General features: G+C 29.5%; 1 protein-coding gene across 1 annotated transcript; it reads left to right on the plus strand.

Annotated features, from left to right (window-relative positions):
• The first annotated feature begins 3117 nt into the window (after positions 1-3117).
• On the plus strand, positions 3118-27927 carry LOC117168454 (bone morphogenetic protein receptor type-1B). Its single transcript, XM_033354119.1, has 4 exons — positions 3118-3298; positions 19314-20313; positions 23843-24158; positions 26896-27927. Exons 1-4 carry the CDS (start codon positions 3217-3219, stop codon positions 27022-27024), a joined length of 1527 nt encoding a protein of 508 aa, XP_033210010.1. The 5' UTR covers positions 3118-3216; the 3' UTR covers positions 27025-27927.
• Positions 27928-27950: the final 23 nt, after the last annotated feature.

The raw sequence follows: 27950 nt of genomic DNA on the forward strand, positions 1-27950 counted from the left end.
TAAAAATAATATCTTAGGTTGAAAGTTGAACTATTTGGTTGAAAATTGACGTTTTTTGATAAAAAATTGAACTGCTTGGAGGAGAGTTCAACTACTTTGTGTAAATTATTTTTTTTTTGTTTGTTTAAAATTAAATTCCTCCCTGCTTTGAAAGTTCAATAATTTGTATGAACTTTTTTTTCTAGACAGCTAAAAAAACTTGCTTTGTCTGTTGAAAATTCGCCTGTTTCGTTTGAAAATTGACAATTTAATTAAAAATTCCTCTTTTGGATAGAAAATTGATCTTTTTGGTAGAAATTTAATAGCAACTACTCCATTTACCGGTAAGATTTTTTTATATTTAAATTTTTCAGGAAAAAATAAGGGGAAAGTTAGGACAGTTTTAAAATACATTTTCTCGGCTACCCTGCATTCTACAATTTTTATTTTTCAAGAGATGTAAATTTAATACTATTTTATAAAATGCATGAAATTTAAAATCAAAATTTTTTAATCCAATAAGGTTTTTATTTTATATATATACATCTTGAAAACATTTTAACTTGATATAGCCAAAAATTAGAAATATTCCAATATAGAATTATACAACTGTCAACTCTTTCAATTGAAAAATTCTTCCATTTTTTTAAGGTTCAATTTTTAATTAATTGATTTGGAACATTTTTAATTAAAAATGGTTCAAATATGAAGACTTTCAATTTGAAGTGAACTACTTGTACTATCTAAATGTGCCTATGCAAACATAATTGAAAATTGTTTATAAAAAATCCGTAAAATAGCTGGTCAATAAGTAAATAAAAAGTTACATTTGAAATCATAGTGAATCGGTTGCTATCGCAAATGGTCAATTAAGATTGCGGATTTACTAAGGTTTCGGCCTGATTAAAATTTTATAATTAGTTCTTGGGTTTTGTTCTAAAAAAATGATTGAAAACCGTAAAATGATGAGATTTCTTTTTATTTATTTTATTTGTATCCCAGATTCATGGCCATGTATTTTTGTTCTAAAACACATTCCAGAAAATCATCGAAGTTCTACTCTTATTAATTTTTATTTAAATTTTGAAAATAAATCTTTTAAAATGCAGTAATACTAAAATATAAAAATATTGTACCTACAATTTTCTATAAAAATTGCATTATTTAATTTGTAGATACTCGAGAATCTAGACACTAGACTAGACTGGATGATATAAATAGATAAGATATGCGAAATCGGCCAATCAGTGTTTCAGGTTAAATCTGTAAATATTGGTAGACAATAATTATTTATTGCTGATCAAATGAGATATCAGCGAATCCGTAATATTAGTCTGCCCAAACGTCACAAAGTGTAATATAGAAGGGGAGTCGCAAGGTTTTCTATTTGTAACACATGACACTTCTCTGACCAAAAACTAAAATTTAAATCCACGTCGATATATTAAAGACCAATATTATCGACGCCAAAAAGTAGAAGTTTGTAGTTGAATTTTTAAGCCAGAAAGACACATTTTCAACAAAAGCTCATTTTCTTTAAACGAAATAGTTATTTTTTCCAAATACCTGAATTTTTAACTTACAAACATGCATTTTATACCAAAAGACGCATTATTAATAAAAAAAAGATAAGTTTTGAACAATAAATGAAACAGTTTTTGCAGTAAGAATATTAATTTTTAAAAAATCAACCAGATTGAATCCAACAAAAAAACACGAATTTAAAACAAATGTTTTTAAAAACAGTTGATGTTCAAATTGAAAAAGAACAATTTTTAATCTTGCAAGATAAATTTACAACGAAACAGTTCAATTTGCCACAAAGAGAAAAGCTCAATTTCCAACAAAAAAAAAGGCACTGTTAAATTGTCAGTTCAGAAATGGTTCAGAAGCTAATTTTTCACAAAACAAAAACGAATTTTCAATCTGTTGAATTCAACTAAAAAGATAAATTTTTAACAAAATAGTTGAATCCTCAAACAAACTGATAAATTTTCAACAAATAAGATCGATTTTTTACCAAAATATGCAATTTAAAAAAAAAACTAGTTAAGTTTTCAAGTTAAAAGTTCGATTCTTTTTAAAAAAAGTTGTCTTTTAAACCGGAAAGAAAAAAAATTCTTCAATAAGAAAGTTAATTTTCAATCAAGAAAGATCAATTTGCTTTAGAGAAGATTACTTTTCACCCAAATGGACGATTTTGTTACAAAACACATGTAACCTTTACCAAATAGTTGAGTTTTCAACTAATACGTAAAAGAAAAATTTTCAACCAAAAATATGAATTTTCAATAAAAGAAGTTCATTTTTAATCAAATAGCTGACATTTCTACCAAATTTTTTATTTTTTTTTTTACAAAAAAAGCTTCATTTTTAACGACAAAATATTAATATTCAACAAATAAGTTAATTTGTGACCAAACAGTAAAATTTTCAACTAAAATAATGAATCTTCAACGGAAAAAGGAATTTTTAACAAAGAAGATGAATTTTCAAACAAGAAGATAAATTTTCTCCAAAAAAAAGACGATTTTTCAACCAAAGATAAAAAAGATAAATTTCCGATAAAAATCGAAATAGTTACATTTTCAGTTTAAAAAATTATTTTTAAGCAATATATTAAAAATATTTTTAAAAAAATGAAAACAAAATGTAAACGTAATCAAATGATGAAATGGCATTATTAAAAATTATTATTTCTTACGCGAGACAATAAACACCCATTTTTCAAATTTGATTTCAATTTATCAAAAACTGTTACTTACTGTTCTTGTAGCATGAAAAGTATTGGTCTTATAAAAAAAAAAGTAAACTCATTTAATAAAATAGTTGACAAAAATAAAACAAAACCCCTTACTAATTTATATCGCTACTAAATATGGGATTTTGTAAAATAGCTCCTTCCTGCTTGCAATGTATATTTCGATCGTTTCATCGGGATTCCTTCTTTTCCCTCGTATCATTTCACTCAGGTCATTCTGATGCAAGAATTTTGGCATTGCCTATTTTTGAAGATTAGGGCAGCGAAAAAAGTGAGAACGGCCCTGATTTGGAGCCCCTCCACTATTTTCTCATTCTGGAGTATATCTCAGCTCCGAGGTCGACCGAAGTCTTCCCTCACTTGTTTCAGAGCCTTCCGAAAGTGGCCGACGTCGGAACGGCCTGCGCCTTGTGGACCTTGTGGTCCGACGCCGAGATCCTACGTCACAGTGAAGTATGTGCTCTCAAGTGTAGAAAATGGCTGCGCTCTCCGCTTCCCCGGGACGTAAATACGGCCTGTGGATTGGCCTATCAGTGTTTTTCTCGCGTATAGTTAACGGTGAGTAGGAGTTTTTTTTTTAAATTTCGACTCCGACTATCTTCGCACAAGTTTAAAAAATAATTCCTCCACCGGGGATATACCCTGTGTCTAGTGTTGTTACCATTTGCACGTAGATGCAATCTCGTCTGCTTCGTTCGGGTCCAGTTTCCCAGGATGCACTTCACTTCCGATTTCGTGATTTCGAAATCAAAATTTTCGATTTCCAATCAATTTTGAGACCGTTCCCTTTGATGTATGACGGTTAAGTGTTTTTATCTGTGAATCTGTGCAGGAATGTTTGGTGTTTTAAGTATGCTGCGGATACCTAACCTTTACTGAAGTTTTGTGTGAATCGAAGTTGGTGCGGAGAAAAAAGTTAAATAAAGTCGAGCAGGGAACTTGAGTTTCCTATATGGGGTTAGAATCGCCGTCTATGGTGCTACAATCGTGTTCAGTATCACTTTTGGTTAGAGCGAGTTTTTTGTTTCGTTATTCTTGTTTTTTGAGTTTTGTTTCGTGTTTCCTCTCCTCTTCGTTACATTCTCTTTTTTCCATCTTTCTCATTTCGAGGACCTCTGAGATTTTGTCCCAACTTTTCCCTCGTCTCCAGTTCCAGTACAAAAAATTCTCATCTTATAAGGAATAATCTGTGTATAGCAGATTTTAATAATCTTTGATATAAATGTCGGAATCTTCCAAAATTGGTCGGTGAGTCAGTAAACACGCAGCTCCTAATAAATCTGCCGTGAAAAACAAAACCGGTAACTTATATTTGGTATTTCCACCTAATTTGCAATTGTTTTTAGTATATTTGAATGGAAACCAGTCGTGAATCAGGTGTCAACTCCTTAGACCAAAATGTAGTTACCGGTTTTCTTGCCTTGTACGGCAGGAATCTTGTCTGTCGAATAAAGGAGAAACAAGTTTTTCAAACTGACAAGTTGAGGCCGGCAATTGTAATTTTTTTTTAATTGCCAGTGTGCAAATTTGCTAAAGCAGTAAAATTCACTAGTAACATTGTTTTAAATTATCTAAACATGCAAATGTGAACACTTGCTTTCAATGGAAAACGTTAACTATATAGTATTTAATAGTTTTCCAGGGATCATGGTCTTCCCTGTTTTTCTTCTTTATTTAAATTCACGTTTTCTTTTTAATTATACGACATTTGAAAATTGAAGTTTAAAAATGTTTAACACTGGAAAATTTTAAAATATTGAAAAAACAGAAACAAGTTATACAAAATATAAATAAACAAAGTTATATCATTAAAAATGGGATATTACAAGTTTCGCAACTGCAAAGTTAAATGTTTTTCTTTATCTAGCTGCTAAAATTGAAAGACAGGCGTTCAAAATTGTTAGAATTTAATTTTTAATCTTCATAGGAGTGTTGAGTGGTCTCAAATGTTACATTTTTATCTTAACAATACAAAAGGTGCAAATCTAAAGCTAAAATACTTTTTCCTTGAATCAATACAAATTAAATTTTTTTCTTATCGGAGTTTTATATCTCCGTGAAGGGATTTTCAATCTTACGAATATATGTGTTTGAAGTTCTGAACGTCACATGAACGAATTTTTTTACTGATGACTTTATAAACTATAAAAATGGCTAAAATGTTGGTTAGTATTTATTGGAAATAATGTATTTACAAAAACAAAATTATAATGTTTTTTTAATTGTCGTTAGAACAATATTTATTGATGAAATAGAGTTGTAAAAAAATATTTCGTTCATTTGAACGTTCAGAACTTCAGGTGCATTAAGAATATCCTTTTCTAAATAAATAATAGGCAGAAATATTTAAAAAAAAAATAAGAAAATTATTTTAAATTATAGAAAAAAAATTGAAATCAAAGAAATTCTGCCTTCTTTTGTACAACAGCATATGCAATTTTTTTAATAAATTTTTTCATGGGCCGAAATAAAAAAATTATTTAAAAATCAAACATTTCTTTCGAAATATTGTTTCTTTATTTCTACCCTTTTTTAGCCACTTTTGCGCCATGCTTTCTGGTTTTGGAATTTGGTACTTGTCCAGAAAGTACTTTCCATTTTTTCATTGCAAGAGATTTATGCTTTGAATATTTCGTTTCTTTGGTACACTTAAACTAAAATTGAGATGCTGACCATTATTTTATTATCGAAAAAAATACCACTGAAGTATTTGTCCCTGTTTATACAACGAAAATCTAAAAGTAATGTTAAGTATTTTTTGGTTTGTAAATATTTTACAGAGTAAATTTTGTTATTTTAATATGTCAAGAATTGTCCCCGGTTTTAAGAAACATTTCAAATTTAAATAATAAAAATTAGGGTTCTCCAGTACTGTAAGCTTAAATAACAAGATTTCTTTCTAAACTTATTAACAGCATCATTAATATTTTTAGAAAAAAGCAAAATTGTCCTGGTAAAATTTGATTTTAGACCATTAATATGCAAATAAAATTTTATCTGAAATTATTTCCTTCAAATTACTTTACCATTAATATTCACCATTTTTTTCTTCATATATGTATAATTATCATTGTCCTTGATTTTAGGTCGATTATTATCTTTTTCAATTAAAAAATTTCTTTTTGAAAATAATAATTCTTCAGTGTACGGTTTGTTACAAAATGTTATAGAAGAACTGTAAAATGATTTGTCTAAAATGTCCCACAGTGTCGTTGAAAATTCGTTATTTTTAATTAAATAACACTTTTTATTTACAATAAAAATCTTGTTTGGTTGATATATCTATCATTACATTTTTCGCTGAAAATTCACATTTTTTGGTTGAATGTTCAACTACCACTATTAAAAGTTTATTTATCTTTGGTTTGTCGCCCCAAATTGTCGGGACGAATAGCCAAGCTTCTCAATTAAAAATTAAAGTACAGGTATAAAAGTTGAAATACTTTGTAGAAAATTTGTATTTTTTTGGTTTAAAATTCATTTCTTAAATTGAAAATGGAACTTTTCTTATAACTCATTCTTGAAAGTTTAACCATTTTAATGATTTTTTCTTTCTTGACTGACTGAAAAACCTTTTTTTTTTTGTTGACAATTTTTCTTTATAGTTGGCAAATTAATTAATTTTATTTAAAAAATTCAAATATTTGTTTAAAAAATCAACTAATTGTTTTAAAAACTATGTATTTTGTTGTGGAAAATTAATATTCTTAATGGACAATTTGTCTTTAGTTTTTAAATTAATATCTTTTGATTGAAATTGCATCTTGTTCGGTTGAAATATCAACTATTTATTCTTTTTCTTTGGTATTCATCTTTGTGGTTTAAAATTCAACTCTTTTTTTTTTTGCAAATTTAATTATTATTATTTTTTTCTTTGGTTAAAAGTACAACTATTACGTGGCAAATTGAGCTATTTTACTGATTTCATGTCGATAACTATCTGTTTTACCTTTAAATTTTGTTTATAAAAATAACATTTTCATAAGTAATAATTCTTCAGTATAAGGTTTGTCATAAAATCTTCCAGGAAGACTATTCATTGAATTTTCTAAAATTTCCCGCTTTTGCAAGATGTTGCCTTTGAAATTTGGCCCTTTGATGTTCCCACAGTTGGAAACTTCCTTTCAGGAGTTTCCTTTTTTGTCCTCTTCTCGCAGACACGTAGTAGTCTCGAGTTTTTCTTTTTCTGATTTCTCTTCCTTTTTACAAAGTGCCTGACATCGCGACGGAGGGTTTCGTTATTCCATTTTGAATCCGCTCAAAATAGCGTTAATCTTAAGCTCACCAAACAAGCATGATGCGTCTGCCGATGAGAGAAGTGCGTCTACTTGACACGTCGTAAATAAATATGGACACTTTCGGATTTAAAAAAGCAGACGAGAAAAAATCACCCTAAAAATATATATATATAAAACTATTTTTTACATTTCAAAATGTCAATATCTTTAATTGATTCCGTAGGTATCAATATTGATTGAATATTTAAAACCTTTCAAATTCGTTTCTTCATTTTCATCATATGTTTAAAATTGCTTGAATACGAGCGATAACAATCTCGTTTCTGAGAATAAATGGCGTTATGGAGACCTTCGATCGCATCTTCTGCATCCTTTTTGAATCTTCTTTCACATCTCTGACATTGAAATGCCCGACTTAGTATTCTGAATACTCAGATCCACTTTAGATTCAAAAACACATGCGCACTTTATGTTACGTTTTAAAAGTCGTACCCGCTTTTAAATTTATTTAAATTTATTAAATTTCTAACGTAAAAATATTCTGTAGATGACATTTTTAAATATTGACCTTCTAAAGTAAACTGTAAACGTAGTAATTTTTTCTATCTTGTAAATACCTTGAGAATTGTTTTCGTAGCACTTTTTATTAGCAATACATCATTGATAAAAATTGAACATCTCTGTAATGTTACGTCAGTCGCTTCATCGAGTCTTTCAAGCAACTCAACGATACTCGGCCTTAACAAATTTTTCTGTCTCCAACTTTCAATGATTAATTTCAAGATTTAATTAGGCCTGGAGTTGGAATTCTTGATTGTCATCTACGACTGATTTTTCTCTTTGTCGTAATAACTTATTGCGTGAATTGTTTCTCATTAGTCAATTATCTCTTTCTCTCTTTATGAAAAAATATTTTAATGCATTATTGTATACTTTTTTTGCTTCTCTTGAGGAATTTGAAATAAAAGCGAATTGTTGGGTCTCATCAGAAAATGAATGCGGTGCGGTTGCACGCCATTCCCTTCAAGTTAGGTCAGTTCTCTGGAAGAAAAACCCGTTACAACAGCGCGGTCAAGCAGCTTTTGTTTACGATTCTGCAGCCCGGACCAGAATAGTACCTGGCCTTGCATTTATAGTCATTTTCCATAGAATGGGAATTTTTTCTTCAGGTGTACCTATTCTGCCCTTTTGAAAACCAGATCTTTTGTGACATCCAGCTGTGGGATTTCGCCTTCCCTACTTCATTCTGAACTATAGAATAGATTTTTAACTTTAAAGAGTCTGAACTGTTTGCTGGACGCGGAAGAATGCAAAATCTTTGCTACATTCACAGCAAATACAAATGGAAGCTATATAAAAACTGTTTTTTTTTTTAACTGTAAAAATAGAATAAATCAGTTTTTCAGATTCATTTTTATTTTTGCAATAAATGTCGTCGAACTGTTTTAAAAAAAATGTACTTGGAATTGTGCGCAATGTTGCCGACCATCTGTGTTAACATATCGAAGATGAATCTTCCTTTTATAATGATATATTTAAGAATTTAAAGCTTTTGTTCATGGATCGTTCAATTACTAAAATTCCTTTTATATTTGTGAACGAAAATTTCCTTTTAGACATTTAATATAGTAATTAAATAGTTAATTTAGATTTATATAATTGAGTATTAATCATTGGCCTAGTCAACTTATAATTTAAGAATACTCTATATTCTAAATGTTTTGCAAATGGATAAATTAGAAAAAGCTTTCTTGAGCAAAATTTGCATTGCAGTTTATTAAATCACAGACTTCGCAGTCTTTTCCCCATTTTTTAAAAAGAATTCCTCTTTTTTTTCCCTGTTTTCAAGAAAATTCCCCTTTTTGTCGTTTTTTCGCGTTTACGAAACCTGAATTAATAGAGTCCAACAACAAAATTCAACTATTTTTCCTTATTATTTTTAGTTATTATTTAAGGATTTCCACCATTTTTAAATAGGAAATGTCTTTTTTTGTAAGTGCATTATTTGGTATTGATAAGTCGGAAAATCAACTGGATTGTTGATCATTTGTCCCTTTGGATAGAAAATTTGCTTTTTCTATTGAAAATTCATTTCTTAGTAGGAACTTCGTATTTTTGTTTGGAAAGTTTTATTTTTAATATAGAGTAATTTATATTTTTTCATCAAAAATTCTGCTATTTGTTTGAAAATTAAATTATTTTTTTCAAAAACGCAACTATTTATAAAGTCTTCTAAAATAGTATTTCGTGTTCACAATTTATCTCTTGGCTACAAATTTTCCTAATCATCCTTTTTGGTCGAAAATGTAATTGTTTTGTTAAACATTCGTCTTTTTAGATAGAATACCCGCCCTTTTGGATTGAAAATTAAATTTTTGCAGAAAAGTAATCTTTTGTTTCTAAATTCATCTTTTATTGAAAATTCATTTATTTTGTGAAAAATTCTACTTCATTGTCGAAAATTTGTCTCTTACTTGAAAGTTTATTTATTTGGTTGTAAATTGATCTTTATTGGTTAAGAATAAACTTTTCTGTTTCAAAATAATTTTCGAGTTTAAAATTTAAATGTTTTGCAAAACATTTTAAGCTAAAAGACTCGACTCTTTTGTTGCATTTTTTTTAATTCCACAATTTTTTTGTAAATTCAATATATGTATTCATACTTGAAATACCCAGATTAATGTAATTTAAAAGAATGTATTCTCCTACATTCTTGATAAATATGTGTGTTATTAATATTATTATAAACGCTAAAATGTCAACCGCGAAAAATGTAATTTTTTTTACCGGGAAATGTCCTGGAATTTTTCTGTGATGAGTGAGCACACTATATGGTAAAAATAAAGTTAAAATCCTCTCAACATTATTTTACACAAAATATTTTGTATGAACTACTCGGCCAAATATAAAAGTGTGATGTATTTCGTCTTTCAATGAGTTTACGTTATTCGCTGTTCCTTATTAGCATCGACCGGGCCGATATCCGTGAGCGCAGCATTACAAGTATTCAATAGTTTTTCACTTTAAAAAGAAGAAGGTTTATCGTTAAAGTCACTACACTCACATGACATTCCAGTAGATAAATGCACATTTTTCTGATATATAGATTTGCGCATTATTGCATTATAATTAAGAGATAAATTAATTACTTTTTTAAAACAGTTTTATAATCATTCTTGGAAGTTTTTGTGAACTGGCGAGTGATACTGTCAATATAACTGTCAATGGTAGAGGATCAAGAGCCAGTGCGTCAGGCAATGACAACAATAATTAAACTCATTGATCCATTGGCTGTTGGCGGAAAAATACCGCTGGCTTATCTTCATAGAAAGATATGAAAGGATAAAACAAAATGTAATATATTTCAGATAACATCTTCTGCTCGGAATTTCATTAACAAAAATCGTTTTGCAATTTGCTTGGTCAGAGTAGAATAAAAAGAAAGTATGGAAAGGACATTTTTTTTTAAACAAGTTTATCAAGTCAACTTTATTATTATTTCCAACGGAATTAGTTCTGAATATTGGTATAGAGCGTGAATTCTTTAAAAAAGCACGGGGGAATGAAGCGAGAGAAATTCTGGGAAAATTTGAAAGTGCGAGATACACTTGTAGTAGTAGGTGAGAATCCAGGCAGAGGAAACGAGACGAATGATCAGTCATCCAGAGATATTCAGGTTTTATAAATAGTCCGGTCAACAGAAAATAGAAGCGAGGGAGTAATTCCGAGACGAACGAAGATAACCACGCGACCATTTCTATTTCGGTTGGTAACGTCGGACAAGGACCTCAAATTCGGACACCAAAATTAATGGGGAAATGAACTGGTTGATCAAAATTGGAGGGGATTAGTACCCTCAACTATTCACTCTACTCGGTTCGTTCTTGCAGTTATAGATGTTCCTAATGATCAATAACGGCAACTATAAGGCCTTCGACTATTAATGCCCTTTTAACTGTTTATGTCCCTAACGACCAAAATTTGTAATCATCATTAACCAAAACATTCAGGCTCTTCTTAGATGACATATAATATCATCTCCAAACTATTGCGACATACAACCAATGATGCATCTATCAAAGTATCAACAAATATATGTCGCAACTACATATACCCTTAAATTCTTAATGCATCCAATTGAAACTTTCTCAGATAGTAGCGCTTTTAGTTATTAATATCCACGCTGAGACTTAACACTACAAACTGTTACGGTCGATAATTATCAATACCTAGTATAGTAGTTCTGGTCCTCTATAGTTCCTAATAATTATATCTGATTATCAGACCCGTTAAAGTAAATTAATATTTTAATAAAGCACATACTGTTCTTCGTGATTGTCGAGATAGGGGCAACAACAGTTAAGGGCATTAGTAGTTAGTGGTAATAATTAAGAAAAAAATTAATAATTTAAATGATTCATAGGTGTGGGCCTGAGTAATTGGCGGTAAGGATTGTTACAGATGTTAATAGTTTGCTTATATTGTTAGATAGTGTTAGATATAAAATAAAATTAAGGAAATATTTATTAATAATGACAGTTCAATCATTTCAGGAACATAAACCGTTGTTTTTATTCAATAATAGGGGCATTATAGTTGAGGATATCTATTTTCCAGAAGAATTAGTACTTGGTTGTATTGATAGTTTACGCGTTAATAGTTGAGGATATTCATAATTTTTATTTTAATAGATAAGGACATTAATTTTTTTTACTTATTGTAAGAAGTATTAATATTTGAGGATTTCCAATAGAAAGAGGTGTTAATAGTTGAGAATATTCATGGTAAGGAACTTGGGGCAAGCATTGAAATTCAAGAGTGTTAAAGTTGCTTATTTTGAAAACTAGGTATATTAATAGTTGAAGATATGTATTCTTTGTAACAATGAGTTTCACAGTCTTCCCCCTATTTAAAACAATTCCTCCTTTATTTTTTGTTTTCAAGAAACTTCCCCTTTTCCTTCGTTTTTTTTTGCTTAAATGCGAACTGAATTAGTAGAACCCAATAAGAAAATTCAACTATCTATGGTTGAAAGGTCATTCTTTTGGTTAAAAATGTAGGGTCAGGAAATTTTGTTTGCAGGGATATTTAGAGATTTTGAAGAAAAACATTGCAAAAGTCAAGGAATTCATCTTTTATAGCGGAAGCATGATCTTTTTTCTGTGAAAATTCACCTTTTTTATGTAAATGCAGTTAAAAATTCAACTGTTTTTTTAATCGATTTGACTTTTTAACTTGAAAACTCAACTCTTTTGTTGAAAATTCGTCATTACGTTGAAAATTCATCGGTTGTTTGAAAATTTAACCTCTATTTTATTGTAATTGCAATAATTTTCGACTTGAAATCATAGAAATTTAAAACGGTCCATATTGAATTCAATATGTCATATATAATAATTGTATTTAAAGGAATTTATTCTCATATTTTCTTGGAAAATTATCTTATATATTTCTCCTGCTTTGCGAGCTTTTTGGGCTGTGAACTTTGTAACAGAAATTGCTTTAGGGTTATTTATATATAGTTCCAATATTGATAGATAGGGGAAAATTTAGTTTTATGCATTCAAATTAGTTCAGGATATTCACAGTGAGGGGCATTAATATTTAATAATAATAATTCACTATGATATTATTAATACTCTAGGCTAGGGTGTTGATTATCTTATTTTAACAGTAGAGAGAATCGGTTTTTGATGATCGTAAAAGTCTTTCTTTCAATCACCCTATGTATGAATCCGACTCGTGTACGCGCTCCTGTTCATTCATGCAGAGAACGAGTAATGCGTAGAGCCGATCTAGTTTATATGCAATTAAAAAAAGCGAAAAATGCCACTTATCAGTACATATGTCTGGCCTCGGCGTTCGACTGGGTGATCACGCAGCAACGAACCTTGTCTTCGATAAATTCACGAGCTCGCGTACTACTTATATGTTCATTCCTCACTGGTAAACAAGAAAATATAATTTACTGAAAATAATATTTATAAGAAAGAAAGATAAGAAAAAGACAAACATTTTTCTATAATCAATAATTTTTGTAATTAATAGCCATCACCATAGTTAATAAAAGTCTATAAATGCATTAAGTCATAATCAAAGATGAGAAATGGAAAAGCAATTAATAACTCAGTAAACTTATGAATGAAATTCACAATTAACTTTCTTGAAAAGACTGATGAAATCGCGTTGACGTTCACCGGAAGTGTGTCTTCGTATCGGAGGTTTCTGAACCGGGCGCACCTTCTTTCATCCCGGTTGTAGATGTTGTGGGCCGTAGTGGCCCTCCTACGCACAAGGACATCTCGTCTTGTCCAGCAACCTTAGGACTTGACACTTACCGGATCTGCTATCATTTAATGACTTATATCCTACTCATTTCTTTCGCATTTTTCTGACATTTCTCTTTATTGATACAGGGGAGAGATCGTCCGATATTCCTTCTGTAAAGCTGTCGATTAATAATTCCTATTTTGACAGTGAGATGGAATAACACGTTGTTTCTGCCTGGGAAATTATCTGTCGCCTTCTGAAAGAACGACAGGTTTACTGTAGTTCGTAATCAAGTAAGGGTTCTTCTGTTACTCAAAATAGTAAACCAGGGAGTTATGAAAGCAGATGTCCATTTATAGATTAGATATTTACCTTGAAGATTTTCTGAGAATTGAGAAGTAAATTAGACGTTTGGATTAAACTTTAATCTGATAATCCTGTCTGTGTCCAGGACCTTTGAGACTGACGCCTACTCTCGAGTGGCGAAAGTCTGCATGAATTCTCCTTAAATGGTGATAACATCAAGTTGTGCGACACCAATCTCTGCTTATGTGAGATATAACCAGTCTGCACTTGTTGCCGAATATAGATAGTAGTTCGTGAATTATGGAAGTGGTAAAACAAGTGGCTGGACTATAAGTCTCAAATTATTAATTGTTTCATTAAGAGGCAACTATCTATACCCTCAGCCATTGAAGTTATAATATATCAACATTTATACTATAAAGGCTATAATTTTAAACTTCAATTAACAACTAATTAGTAACAAAAAGTTAACGCCCCTTATTGTACATACAGCCAAGTTTATTCGATCTTCACTAACAGCGCCTATAATTATTATGAACAATCCCAACCAATATTGCCTTCATTTATTAGTTGTAACAGCTGAAACTATCAACTCTCAACTGTTAAAGTGGCCTCTAGCATTGCATTAACTCTTCTTGATGTTTGGGGTTTTTTAAATTATTTATTTATAACTTATTTATTTGTGTATAATTATATAATTATCTTTATTATTTCAAGGTTTCAAAAAGAAATTCAAAATATAGAAAATTCCTGTAAAGAAAATATTTAAGTTAATGTCAATAGTAATCAGGGCTAACATACAGTCAGTTTCAATTACTTTTACTCAAATTACTTTTACTCAAATTACTTTTACTCAAATTACTTTTCAAAAATAGTCACTATAGTCACTTCCTAAAATGAAAATATCACTTTGGTCATTTTTCTTTCAATACATTAATCCCTTGGTTAACTACTATTGAATTTAGGTCTATATCTATTTCCAAAATTTCCTGAATTCTTTCGAAATATTTTAGGCTATTTTAGAAGATTCCGAGAAATTTAAAAAGATTTTATTAATTTGAAGGGATTTCAAAGGATTTTAAAGATTGTTTCAAAGGATTTAAAATATTTTTGGGGGATTTAAAAGACTCCAATGGATTTTTAATAGATTTTAATATTTTGAAGCTATTCCAAAGGATTTTTAAAGATTTAAGTTTTTTTTTTTAAATTGCAAGTAATTTTCAAGAACTTTAAAAAGTTTTAAGGCATTTCAAAGAATATTAAATATTTTAGGATATTTTAAAAGATTCCAAGGCATTTTAAAAATATATAATAATTTTCCAGACATTTCCAAGGATTTAAATTATTTTAAGGGATTTAAAAAAATTTTCATGGGGTTTTGAAGAATTTCCTCGAACTTTGGAAGATACAGAACGATTTTAATGTCCCATAAGGTTTTGGGATATTATAACGAACTGTCTTCCGTTACGGAATTTTCTATGTACTTTAACTAAATTTATAATTTAATTTTAACTAAATTTATAGTTTTCGCTATATTATAACGGTTATTTTTATGGAAAATTCCATAATACTATTTAGTGTTAAATTAAAAATTTTAAATGATTCCAAGCAATTCGATAAGATTTTTGAGGATTTCAATGATGTAAAGTCTAAAGAGATTTTAAGAATTAGAATTCACCTATAATTCTTATTAATTTGTTCTGAATTCTCTTGATTTGTTCTAAATTAATTTCAAACTTACTCAATTAAACTAATTTTGTTCATATTTCTGCATTATTTTCAATTTACTTGATTTTTTCATTCACTTTGCATTTTAAAGAATTTCATCGAATTCTTCTGATTGTACTTATATTCCTCTTATTTCACTTATTTATAAATGAGTTAATAATTAATTTTTTAAATTAAATTTGTGGGCGTCCGTGTGAAAAAGGCCCCTTCGGTCAGTATAGAGTTACAACTAGGGGCCCATAAACGGATAGATTTCCGGAATTTTAAGCCCTCAACGAACCCTAACTCTTGGTTGAACAAATCATCGGGGGCATTTCGAAGTTTATCTTCCAAAAATCGTTTCTCCAGAAAACCGCATCTAAACTTGGGGAGTGCCATAAACACACGTGTTATACTTTTTCCTCGAATATCTACTTCCGGTTGCTTTCGGGACATGAATATAGTGCCAATAGATTCAGTATGTGTCCCAACATCATATCCCACTCAAACCCGAGAATAATAATTTTGAACTTAAGGGCATGTGACACAGCTAAATACCTATATTACCGACCACAGTTTTTTAGTTCACTGAATGTTTTTTTGAACCTAAGAACTTTTTTTGTAAATAAAATATCAAGCTGAAATTAATAGTGAAAGATATAATTAGTGATGACCTTATTAGTTTGAGGTACCAATAGTTAGGGGCATTAATAGTGGACAAAACATCGAGTTAGGGCTGTTGGTAAGGGTATTAAAAGTTAAGGGTTTAATCGTTGGGGTATCAATGGTTGGCGCAGTAATAGGGGTATTATTAGTGGTGGCATCAATAGTTGGGACATTAATAGTGTGATCATTATTATTTAAAACAGTGTATATGGGATGGGATTAATAGATGATTACTTAAATTATTAGAAGTGTTGATTAATTGCGTTACATTAATATTTGGGATTATCAAAAGTGCGGTATTAATAGTTGTAGTTATCAATAATTGCGTATTAATAGTTATGATTATTAATAGTGGTGGCTAATAGATAGAGGTATTGGTAGTGTTGATAAATAGAAGGTTATGTGATAGATAGGGGCAGAAATAGTGGGAAAACTATTAGCTGGAGTATGATAAGTATACATTAGTAGTTGGAAATATTAATAGTTGAAGAATGAATAGTTTTTTGAGTATACATATTAAAAGCGTTCATATTTTAAGTGTGTTCATTCGTGGGGAGTGTTGTTAAATATGGATTTATGTAATAGTTTGAGGTATAAGTGGTTGCGACATGAAAATTTGGAGGTATAAATAGTGGGGACATTAACAGTTGGCAGTGTTAATAGGGTAGATAGTAATGGTGAGTGTTGATAGTTTGAACACATAAATAGGGATCAGTAGTAGTTGAGAGTACTGCTAGTTGGTTTTATTAATAGTTGGGGTTATAAATAGTAGTTAGAGGTATCAATAGTTGTGGAATTAATATTTTCTGGGAGTATTAATATTAAGGGCATAAATAGTTGGAGTAATGATTGTACTGGCATTAATATAGTTGGGACATTAATAGTTAAACATGAGCTCTTATAGTGGAGGTTCTTATGAAAATAACCGTAGATAATCTACCCTACCTGGAAAACCTGGAATTGCCAGGGGATTTTGATATACCTGGAAAAACCTGGAATGTCAGGGAACTTTTCTATTTTTAGTTAAAAATTAGTCGGTTCCAGTTGAAAATTCAAGTCTTTGGTTGAAGATTCATATATTTTGTTGAATTCCATTATTTTTTATTAAAAATTTTAATCTTCTTTGGTTGAAATACTAACCAAACATTTTTCCGAATCCATCTCTTAAATGAAGATATAATTACCTGACTGGCAGTTTCTCTTTAGTTAAGAATTAATGTGTTGTTTTTAAAGATTCATCATTTTTATTAAAAATTGATTTTGTTGGTCGAAAAATTACCAAATAAAAAAAGACAAACTTTCAGTCAAATTATTGAATTTTAATCTAAAAAACAACAAGTTTCTACAAAAAATGAAATAGAAGATTCATTTTCCCTTAGTGAAAATGAATCTTCTATTTCATTTTTTGTTGAAACTTGTTGTTTTTTAGATTAAAATTCAATAATTTGACTGAAAGTTTGTCTTTTTGTATTTGGTAATGCAAATATTTTTTTGAAAATTCGTGTATTTTGTTGCAAAATCGTCTTTGTGGTAGACAATTTATCTTGATGGTTAAAAGTAAGACTACTTGATTCAAAATTGAACTCTATTCTCAAAAATTAATCTTTTTGTCTAAAATCTATACATTACATATGAAGATCCATCATTTTATTTGGGATTACATTAGTTTCATTGGAAATTTCATTATTTGGTTGAAAATTGTCATTTTTTAGTTAAAAATTGAACTATTTTTTCCTAGAAATTCATATATATTTTTGAAAAATCGTCTTTCTTTCTAGAAAATTAATCTTCCTGTTTGAAAATGAATCGTCTTGTTTAAAAATGTATTATTTATTGCTTTACAAAATTAGTTGAAAATTAATCTTTTTTGGTTGAAAATAAAACTATTTGGTTAAAAGTTAAATTAAATTTGTTTTTAAAATATTTTTTTTGTGAACAAAATTTTTTTTTAACTGAAAATTGAACTATTCTATTTTTGATTGTAAACTGAACTTTTCGACTATTTAGTTAAAAATTCATCTGTTTTGAATATCCATATTTCTACTTAAAAAGTTAGGAATTTCAAACGGTTTAAATGTAATTTAATATAGTACCCACATTATTTTACGTAAAAATGGATTAAATTTTAGGTATGAGTAGATAAAATAAAAATGTGTATGAATTTGTATTCAAATTCACGGACTTTAGAGACAAATTAAAGAAATCATTAATTATGTTTTTAGCATTATTTCATTTTTGGCTTAATTTATTGTGCTAAAATATTTAAGAATATCTTTTAAATATTAATTAAATTTCTAGAAACAAAAAAAAACATTATTTGTAATAAACTCGCGAAGAATTATACCTGAAAAAACTTAAGATACCTGGGAAAAAACCTGGAATTGACAGGGAATTTTTCCCCAGGATTTGAGTAGACATCCTGATAAAACAGTAATCCACGTCAAGTGCTTCATAGTGTTATTGATCATTTCTATGTGGTATTTACAGCTGAGAAATTTGATAAATGGTGGCATTGGTACTGAAGGAAATTATGAAAATAGGCATTGATGAAAGATATGTACATCAAAATGAATTTTAAATCATAGATATTTTATGTCTTGCGGTCCACATAAATTAAAATAAAATTGAGACAAAAAACATTTTTTATAACTCTGAAGTTATTTGATTAAAGCTCCTATTCTCATTCTTGACGTTTCGGAACAATGCATATCTTCTTCAAAAGGTTTCAAGCTAAATAATTATATTTTAACAATTTGTTATATGAAAGAGAAGAATCATGATAAATAATTTGGTAAATATCAATTATTTACCAGAGTTTTAGAAGTTTAAATTAATCAAACGTAAGATTAAAGTCGAAGAGTAAAAAACTATAGACACCAAATTAAAACGGTGAAAATGGTTATTTTGAAATTTAAAAAAATGAAAGAGACTTCAAGAAATTAAGGACTAAATTTGCAAAATAGGACAGAAACTTTTTCGTAGATTAGGAAAGACGAACAAAAATTGACAGTTTAGAAATACATGAAGACAGTGTCTGTAATGAACGTTGACGAAAAATGGACATGCTTTCATTGAAACTACTGATCAGGAAGCGAGATAAGGAAACTTGGCTAATTTTGATTTTAATTTATATGTACCGTAAGACATGAAGAAAAATGTATGATTTAAAATTCATAAATATTATCAGTCGAATAAAGGGTTGATTTGGTTTCAAATCATTGTAGAACGTACATCAAAAATTGAAAGCATTCATAGATACTTGCACAAGTAGAAACATTAGTAGCTGGGATATATAATAGATTATGTTAATTAATAGTCCCTCATATTGATAGTTCGAATCCTCATTCAAGGACTGAACCAGGCTAATATCTTGTTTCTGTTTACAGTCCTGACATTATCCTGCTACTGTGAGGGACACTGCCCTTTCGACCAGCAGAATGGGACCTGCACTATCAGACCCGGAGGCCACTGTTTCAGCGCAGTCGAGGAAATCTGGGACGCTGAGCTTCAAGACTACGTTCCCGAATGGTCCTTCGGATGTCTGCCGCCCGACGAGCAGGGTTTCATGCAGTGCAAGGGGAACTTGGTTCCTCATCTTCTCGGCAAGAATATAATCTGTTGCAATGATACCGAGCTCTGCAACAAAGACCTATTCCCAATGTACAAACAGAGATCCACCGTTGCCCCCGACCCAATAGCAATTTCATCCGGTGCCCCATTGATAGTGCTGGCAGTCACTTTGTCCATCTGCCTGATGATTTTCATCCTAGCGATAGTGATAATTTACCAGCGATACAGAAGAAAAGAGCGGGGACCTTGCTTGGTCTCGAATCAGGGCACCTTGAAGGATCTGATCGATCAGAGCAGTGGTTCGGGCTCTGGTCTGCCTCTTCTCGTCCAGAGGACTATCGCGAAACAACTTGCCCTTTCCCAGTGTGTCGGTAAAGGACGCTATGGTGAAGTTTGGTTGGCGCGGTGGAGAGGCGAAAAAGTGGCTGTCAAGGTCTTCTTTACCTTGGAAGAGGCCTCCTGGTTTCGGGAAACCGAGATTTATCAGACGGTCTTGATGAGGCATGACAATATTCTCGGATTCATCGCTGCTGATATCAAAGGAACTGGATCCTGGACTCAGATGTTGCTGATCACGGATTATCATGAAAGAGGCTCGTTGCATGACTATCTGCAGACGACTGTCCTGGATCATTCCACCCTATTGGCGATTTGCCTCTCGATCGCATCGGGAATTGCTCATTTGCATACGGAAATATTTGGCACACGGGGCAAACCCGCGATTGCCCATCGCGATATTAAGACGAGGAATATTCTTGTTAAGAGGAACGGCGAGTGCGCGATCGCCGATTTTGGTCTCGCTGTACGGTACTTAAGGTGAGATTTTATATACAAGTTAGCAAAAACAATGTATTTCATATATTTTTTTTTTTTGAATTTATGGCAGTGCAAAAAAGGGGGCTTTCAAAATTACTTGATTTTTTTTTGTATTCGCACTTTTAAATCTGAATAATGAGAGATAATAGATATGAATGGATATTTTACTAATAGCAATAATATGGTTAGAATTTAATGCGAATTGGAACCCCCTTTATATCTACTGTTGGAAATCATTCCTATACATATTTGTGACAAATTTAATAAATTTCTATGCAAATTTTAAAGAAGTTCTACGAAAAGATACAAAAGAAAAATTGCGAAATTCTGTACGAATTTGTAATGCATTTTGGAAGGAGAGTAATTTTTTTTTGTAGAAAGCGATAATTAAAAAATCTTAGACTTTTGTAGGAATCTTTTCAGAGTAATTTGTTGTTGTTAAAAAAAAAGAAAATCATATCTCATAATTCTCTTAAAGTTTTTAGTTAGCTTTAATTTTTTAAACAAACGCTTAAATTCGATCAGTTCACCTTTTTCTTATTTTACGCTTAAATGCCAACTGGATTATAATAGAACCTAATAAGAAAATTCAACTATTTTAGGTTGAAAAGTCTGCTATTATATTTTTCAATCAGAATTCATTTCATTTGGTTAAAAAATTCTACTATTTGATTGATGATTTAATTATTTTGTTGAAAATTCTACTATAGGTATTTTGTTAAAAAGCCAACTACTTGGTTGAAAATTGAGCTACATTGTTGAAATTAATTCTAATGTTTGAAGATTGAACAATTTTGTAGAAAAAGAGTTTTTTTAAATTAATGTTCTTAGCTGAAAATTTTACTACATTTTTGGCCAAAAATGGATCGTTGTTAGATGAAAACTCAATTACTACATTTTTCTTTCAGAATTAATATTTTTTGGTTGAAAATCCAATAAAGAATTTGCATGAAAGTTGAACTACTCTGTTTAAAAATTTTCATGAAAATGTATGTTTTTTTTTTTAATTCGTTTTTTTTTATTAGTGTTCTTACCTCAAAATTGAACTGTTCCATTTTTGACATAAAATTGATCGTTTTTAAATAAAAACTTAACTACCACATTTTTCGTTCAGAATTTTTAGTTGGTAATGATTAATTCTTGCTTGAAAGTTGAACTACATTGTTAAAAATTAATTTTATTGGTTAAAGATTTAACTATTTTGTACAAAATTCCTCTCTTTTTTTTTTGTTTAAAATTAATGTTCTTTCCTGAAAATTCAACGATTCCATTTTTAGCTTAAATTTATAGTTTTTTCTTTAAAACTCCTATTACATTTTTCGTTCACAATTCGTCATTTTCGGTTAAAAATCCAACTAAGTTTTTTCTTGAAAGTTGAACTTCTTTGTTAAAAATTATCTTTTTTTATAACTAATTTTAAATGAAAATTTAAATATTTCATTTTTTGTTAAGAATTGAATTCAATTATTGTGTTGAAAATTATCTTTTGGATTGAAAATTCAAATATTTTATATAGAATTAGCCTCCCTTTGTTTTTAAAATTTAACCAACGACGTTTTAGTTAAGGATGTCACTATTTTTTGAAAAATTCATCTTTTTGGTCCAATTTAACTGTTTACATATTATTTTGGTTGAATTGAACTATTTTTTATTTAAAATTAAAATCTTTTTGGTTGAAACATCAACACTTCCACTTTTGGTTGAATATTTATGTTTTTTATTTGAAAATCCAACTGTTCATTTGAAAATTTATCTTTTTTAGTTAAAACTTGAACTATTTCTTTAAAAATGTTGTATGCCTTTTGCTTTAAAGTTAACCTTAAAAAAAACCTTGAAATTATAAATGTAACTGTTTTTAGTGTGGTTTGGTTTAAGTTAAGTTAAGACCGCTTGGTTGAAAAATCTTTGTAGGTTGAAGATTCAACTCTTTTATTGAAAATTCATCTATTTTGCTTGCAAGTTCAACCAGTTGGTTATAAATGCAACTATTTGGTCGAAACATATTTTTACTGCTTTTGAAAATAAATTATTTGGGGAAAAAATCTTCGTCTAAAATCAACTTTTTTGTTGAAAATTCATCGTTTAGGGGTTTTTTGCAAATTCATCTCTTGTGACTTAAAATTAAACTATTTTGTTGAAAGTACAATATATTTATTTCTCTATTGTTCACCTATTTTCATGAAAAATCGCCCAGGGTGGCTGCTAGAACGGGAAACCGGGAATTTCATGAAACCGAGAAATGTTAGTGAAATTCTATTTTAACCGGAAATTTTACAAATTCGTAGGAAAAAAATCTATCCAACTTGGATAGTTTATAAGGCGCAATTCGAAAATCTTTCATTTTAAAAAGTTTCCATTAAAAATTTTAAGCGTACATTTTAATTAAAAGAATTTTAAAATGCAGTTTGAAATACCTAAATAATTAAATAATAGAAGCTTTTGAGTAGAAGATTTTGGATAAAATAATATTTTTAGTTGTTCAACTGTCAATAGAAATTAATTTATGATTTTTGAAATTGAATTGTACTTTTAGGATTAAAAAGTGAATAATAATTAAATTTACGAGACGATTTGGAATCAGTTCACGATTTAAGAATTTCGAAATTTTAACGTTAAAAATTAAATTGTTTCAATTGAAAAAACTTATTAGTTAAACAAATGTAAAGGCCCGATCGTAACTATAATAAATATTTACAATTTTAAAATAATTTCAAAATAATATATTCATAATTAAAGGCTTATATTAAATTTCGAGTATTGTTTTAGTCAGTTTAAGTTCAATTTTTAAATTAAACCACTCAATTTGAAAAATTAATTTGAAGAGAATATTTAAAAAGATTTACAAAATGATTAAAAATGATTGTGGAAGATTTTAAGAAAATGTCTTTAATTTGACAGGATTTAAAAAAATAGGAAAAATTTAAAGAAAAAAAATCAAAAATAATTAAAAAATTTTAAATTGTAAAACAGATTTTTCAAGTTTTTGAAATAAAATTTCAAAGTATTTTAAGGATTTTTAAACTATTTAAAATGATAATAATATAGCTTTCAATTCAAGATGTTTTCAACTTACAAAAAAATGTAATGATTCAATTTTTAATGTTAGCTTAAGATTGCTTAAAATAGTATAATTTTGAAAACTTTTAAATTCGTTGATTGATTCTCATGTTTAGATCATTGACAATGATAACGTGGATTTATATTTTTGGAACAGAATCTAAATCTTTGAACTCTACAATTTATCAAATTGTTAGTTTGGCAGTTTAACTGCATTTAATTTAAAATTGTTCAGTTGACAATTGTTAGTAGCTTCCAATGTATACGTCCAAATTGTTGAGATTTTGAATAGAACATTTTGGATTTAAAAAAAAAAACGTTTAAACTTGAATTTTAAAAGTTAAAAATTAAAAGATTTCAATTTTGGGTTGATGCTTATCTTTGGGGACTTAGGTAGTTCAGGGTAGTTGATTTTGAGAGTTTCAGACTTGTGAGTAGTTGGCCAAATTGAAAGAAACAATTTTTATTACAGTGACAGTGGTGAAATCGATATTGCGCCCAACACACGAGTCGGCACCCGGCGCTATATGGCGCCTGAGGTTCTCGACGAGTCCTTGAACACGTCCTCCTTCGACGCCTTCAAGATGGCGGACATGTATTCGACCGGTCTCGTTCTCTGGGAAGCCTGTCGAAGATGTGCGACGGGAGGGAAAGTGTGTACGGCAGAGCCCTATGCTCTCCCCTATCACGATGTCGTCCCCAGTGATCCTGATTTCGACGACATGAGGTTGGCAGTCTGTGTCAAGAGGCTACGGCCCGTCATTCCAACGAGATGGGAAAACGATCCAGTAAGTACTTCTCCTTTCATTACTATAAGGGAGAAAAATCATTCCCAATCACAGACCGATCCCTATATCATCCCCTATTGTTGTTCCCCTATATTCAGTTAAGGTCGTCAAGTACACTATTTTCAAGATTTGGTCCCTATGGTGAAATTAATTTAATTTTAATAATTTTGGTCGATTTGAAAAAGTGATTTCTACTTTATCGAGAGTCGCGAGGGTTATATGTGTTTGAAGAGTTCACCGGTTTCTGAAAATGTAACTAATTTATTGAAACTCATTTTTCTTTTACTTAAAATTTAACTATTGAAATAGAAAATTGAACTGCTTTGGTGAAAATCCGTTTTTTTTTTGTTTTTTGTTTTTTTTTTTTTATTAAGGCAGTATTCTGCTTTGAAAGCCTCGGAAAAAGGGCTATTTTTGTGTGCTTTTTTCTGAGATTATTAATAATGATATTAATGTAGGGTTCGTTAGGCTTAATAAATACACTCTTGAAATACATTTAAAAATTTGTTTTCAGTTATTTTATGTACTTTTTATACATGAAAACTTCAGTCAAAACCAATTCCTCAAAAAGTAGGCAGAACCGCGCTATTGTAAAAATCTCGAGAATGGGTTGTCTGAAACAGAAAAATAAAAAAGTTTTCGATTCAGTATTACTCCAGAAATTGGCTGAACTAGGATTTCTGGTATACATGCAAAAATAACAAAATGGCGGCGAAAAAACAAACAAAAACGAAAAAAGTGTGTTTATTTTCACAGTTTTTTGCACACAAAAAAAAGGGTTAAAATTAAAATTTTAAAATAATTCTAGTTCGACCGGTTGTTGGAGTCATACTTAATCTAAAAGTGTTTAATTTTTTTATTGGGGACCGCCCATTCTCGAGATTTTTACAACAGCGTTGACCTACCTACTTTTTGAGTAGTTGACTTTGACGTTTTTATGTGTAAAAAAGACATAAGATAAATTAAATTTTTTTGTATGTATTTCAAGAGTGGATTTATTAAGTTAATAAGCCCTACATCGATATCATTATTAATGACCTGAGAAAAAAATCACAAAATAGCTTTTTTCGAGCGTTTCAAAGTAGAATACTGCCTTAAGGATAAGATTTTTAGCGGAAAATTCACCTATTCTAATTTTTGTTGGAAGTTGATATGTTTTCGATAACAATCCAACTATTTGGTTGAAAATGGATATTTTTTATTTAAAAATTAAATTATTTGTTTGAAAATTTATCTACTTTGTGGAAAGTTCGTCTTTTTTTCAGAAAATTAACCTTTATAATTAAAAACTCATTTTTTTGATGGGTATAAAATTCACCTATTCATCATTTTAGTTGAAAATCCATCAATTTGGTTGAAAAATAATATGTCCAACTAAAATTTAAACTGCTACATTTGTGTTCGAAAATTGATCTCTTTCAGTTCAAAATTCAAGATTTTGAACAGAAATTTGTCCTTTTTAAATGAAAATTCAAGTATTTCGTTGAAAATATACGTATTTTGTTAAAAAATGGATTTTTTAGTATAAAATTCTTTTTTTCTTTGAAAATTAATCTTCTTCTTTAAAAATTCTTCTTTCCGATTAAAAATCCAATTATTCCAGTTAAATTAATATAATTTTCGTTGAAAATTTATCTTTCAGGTTGGAAATAAAATTACTCGGGTAAAAAAAATAATTTTGTTTAGAAGACGATTTTCTACCGAAAAGTAGATTGTTTTAACAACATACGTGAATTGCCAACGAAATAAAGGAATTTTCAATGAAGAAAGACAAATTTACATCCAAATTGTTGACTTTTTTACTAGAAAAGGTCAATTTTCCGCTTGAAATGGTTATTTTTTTCTACTGAAATAATTCATTTTTTAGTTGATTTTCATTTAATATGATGAATCTTTCAACTATAAAATTAATTTTCAACAAAAGAAGGTAAATTCTTAACGAAAAATGTTTTTAAAAAATTCTATTGTAATTTAGAAATATGTACTTTTCGAAAAAAGGAACTTTCAAATTGCCACGAATTTTGACTTGGAACGTGGATTTTTTAAACTCCTTTCGTCTAAATCCCATTGTCAATTCATTTTAAAAATTCCCGTTCCATGTTAAAAATTCCTTGTCTCAAGGAAAATTGTATTACCTTACCGAAACTCCCTGTCCTAAAATAAAAACGATAAATATTTTCACTCATATTCGCTGCAACCGTAGTTAAAGTAAAAATTACTTGTCTAAATTGACCGAAATTACTAAAATATTGAGTTTAAATAATATTATTACTATTATTATTATTAGTAAAGTAATATTATCAATCAATGTTTAAAATTTGCAACAATTACAGTTGTTTAAAAAATTAATTAATTATATTAGAAAAATAAAGAATAGAAAAATATGAATACAGTTAAAACTGTTTTTTAAATACTCATCTTTCTATTCAATTTTCCTAATATTAAATTACATGTTTTCATGAATTTTTTGGATTACTAATTAAGATGCTCTTATTGTTACTGAAAACTTTATTCTTCCTTTTGTATTCATAAAAAGTGTCAAGTTTTTAATGAATTTCAGTATTTTTCCAATACATAACAATGCTGATCGGAGCGCCATCTATTTCATTTATTTGAAATGCGATACTCCCCCGGATGCTAAAATAACAATTAGAACATACACGGGCGATGCATAGGGCTGCTCTCCACTTAATTATTAAAATGGCTCAAATACCTAACGAAATTGTCAATTTTTCAGATCCTTTTCGCCATCGGGAAATTGATGAGCGAATGTTGGAATAAAAATCCAGCAGTTCGGTTAACAGCCCTCCGAGTAAAGAAAACAATGTCGAAGCTGCACATCGACAATGCCATCAAAATTGTGTAGTGCGCTCATCTCTTTGTCCTAGTTCAAAAATTCCCTGTAAATAAAATCCCCGCCCGAGTGTAAATATTATTGATAAGAGACTGCTGACTGAAGACTGAGAACTGAAATTTATAAATAAATAATTAATAGTGAAGATAATGTGTGCGTCTGTGCGTGCATGCGTGTGTATGAATGATTTTGATGAATGCTGTGTTGTATTTCTCGAGTCGAATTTTATTCATTCGTAATTTGTACAGTCAAAATAGGATTAAGGCTTTCATCTAGTTCATCTATTGCGCCTTTTCATTACGTTCTGGCGACTTTCAGGCGAAAATTTTATATTTCTAGACCTAGACTATTGTTTTTTTCGAAATTTCTCATTTTTCTTCAATAAAACCTCCTTCGTGTCAGAAATCGGTAAGAAAATCCTGTTTTTCAGCACTGTATGTAATGAAAGACGACGAGAAAGGGGTTTTATTGTATTAGGAGGAGGAAAAGTTTGTCTGAGCTGTTTTTAAATTTGGAGGTTCAAGTCGAAGCCAGCACTCTAGTAATTTAGAAATAGAGATTTAGTTTCGTGCTGGATTTGCTTTGAAAAACCTCACTCTTATTTTTATTTTGACAATTTGTTGGACACTGATCGCAATTTTATTTTGAAGAGGATTTATCAAGAATGATAGATTATTAAATGGCCATCGTAATTTAATTATTATGTAGTAATTTTCTGAAGGAATAATGGTGTGAGAGAAATGCTTATGTTTAGCATTTTTGCATATCTTGTCGATATCCGAAGCTAGAAAACAAAGTGATCTTGTTACATTTTATTTTTATTTCACCACGAAACTTTTTAAGTGTAACCACGAATTGTGCGATTGAAAATAATGAAATTTATATTTGTAATGAGCATTAAACAATATATCAGTTTTTCAATTCTGGCTTTTTATTCC

This window comes from Belonocnema kinseyi, chromosome 1 (assembly GCF_010883055.1).
Source record: "Belonocnema kinseyi isolate 2016_QV_RU_SX_M_011 chromosome 1, B_treatae_v1, whole genome shotgun sequence".
Taxonomy (NCBI): Eukaryota; Metazoa; Arthropoda; class Insecta; order Hymenoptera; family Cynipidae; genus Belonocnema; species Belonocnema kinseyi.

Coding starts and splice junctions, on each gene's coding strand:
- LOC117168454 (XM_033354119.1), top strand. CDS start 3,217: ATGGCTGCGCTCTCCGCTTCCCCGGGACGTAAATACGGCCTGTGGATT. Junction 3,299..19,313: donor TTTCTCGCGTATAGTTAACG/GTGAGTAGGAGT, acceptor TTCTGTTTACAG/TCCTGACATTATCCTGCTAC. Junction 20,314..23,842: donor CTCGCTGTACGGTACTTAAG/GTGAGATTTTAT, acceptor TTTTTATTACAG/TGACAGTGGTGAAATCGATA.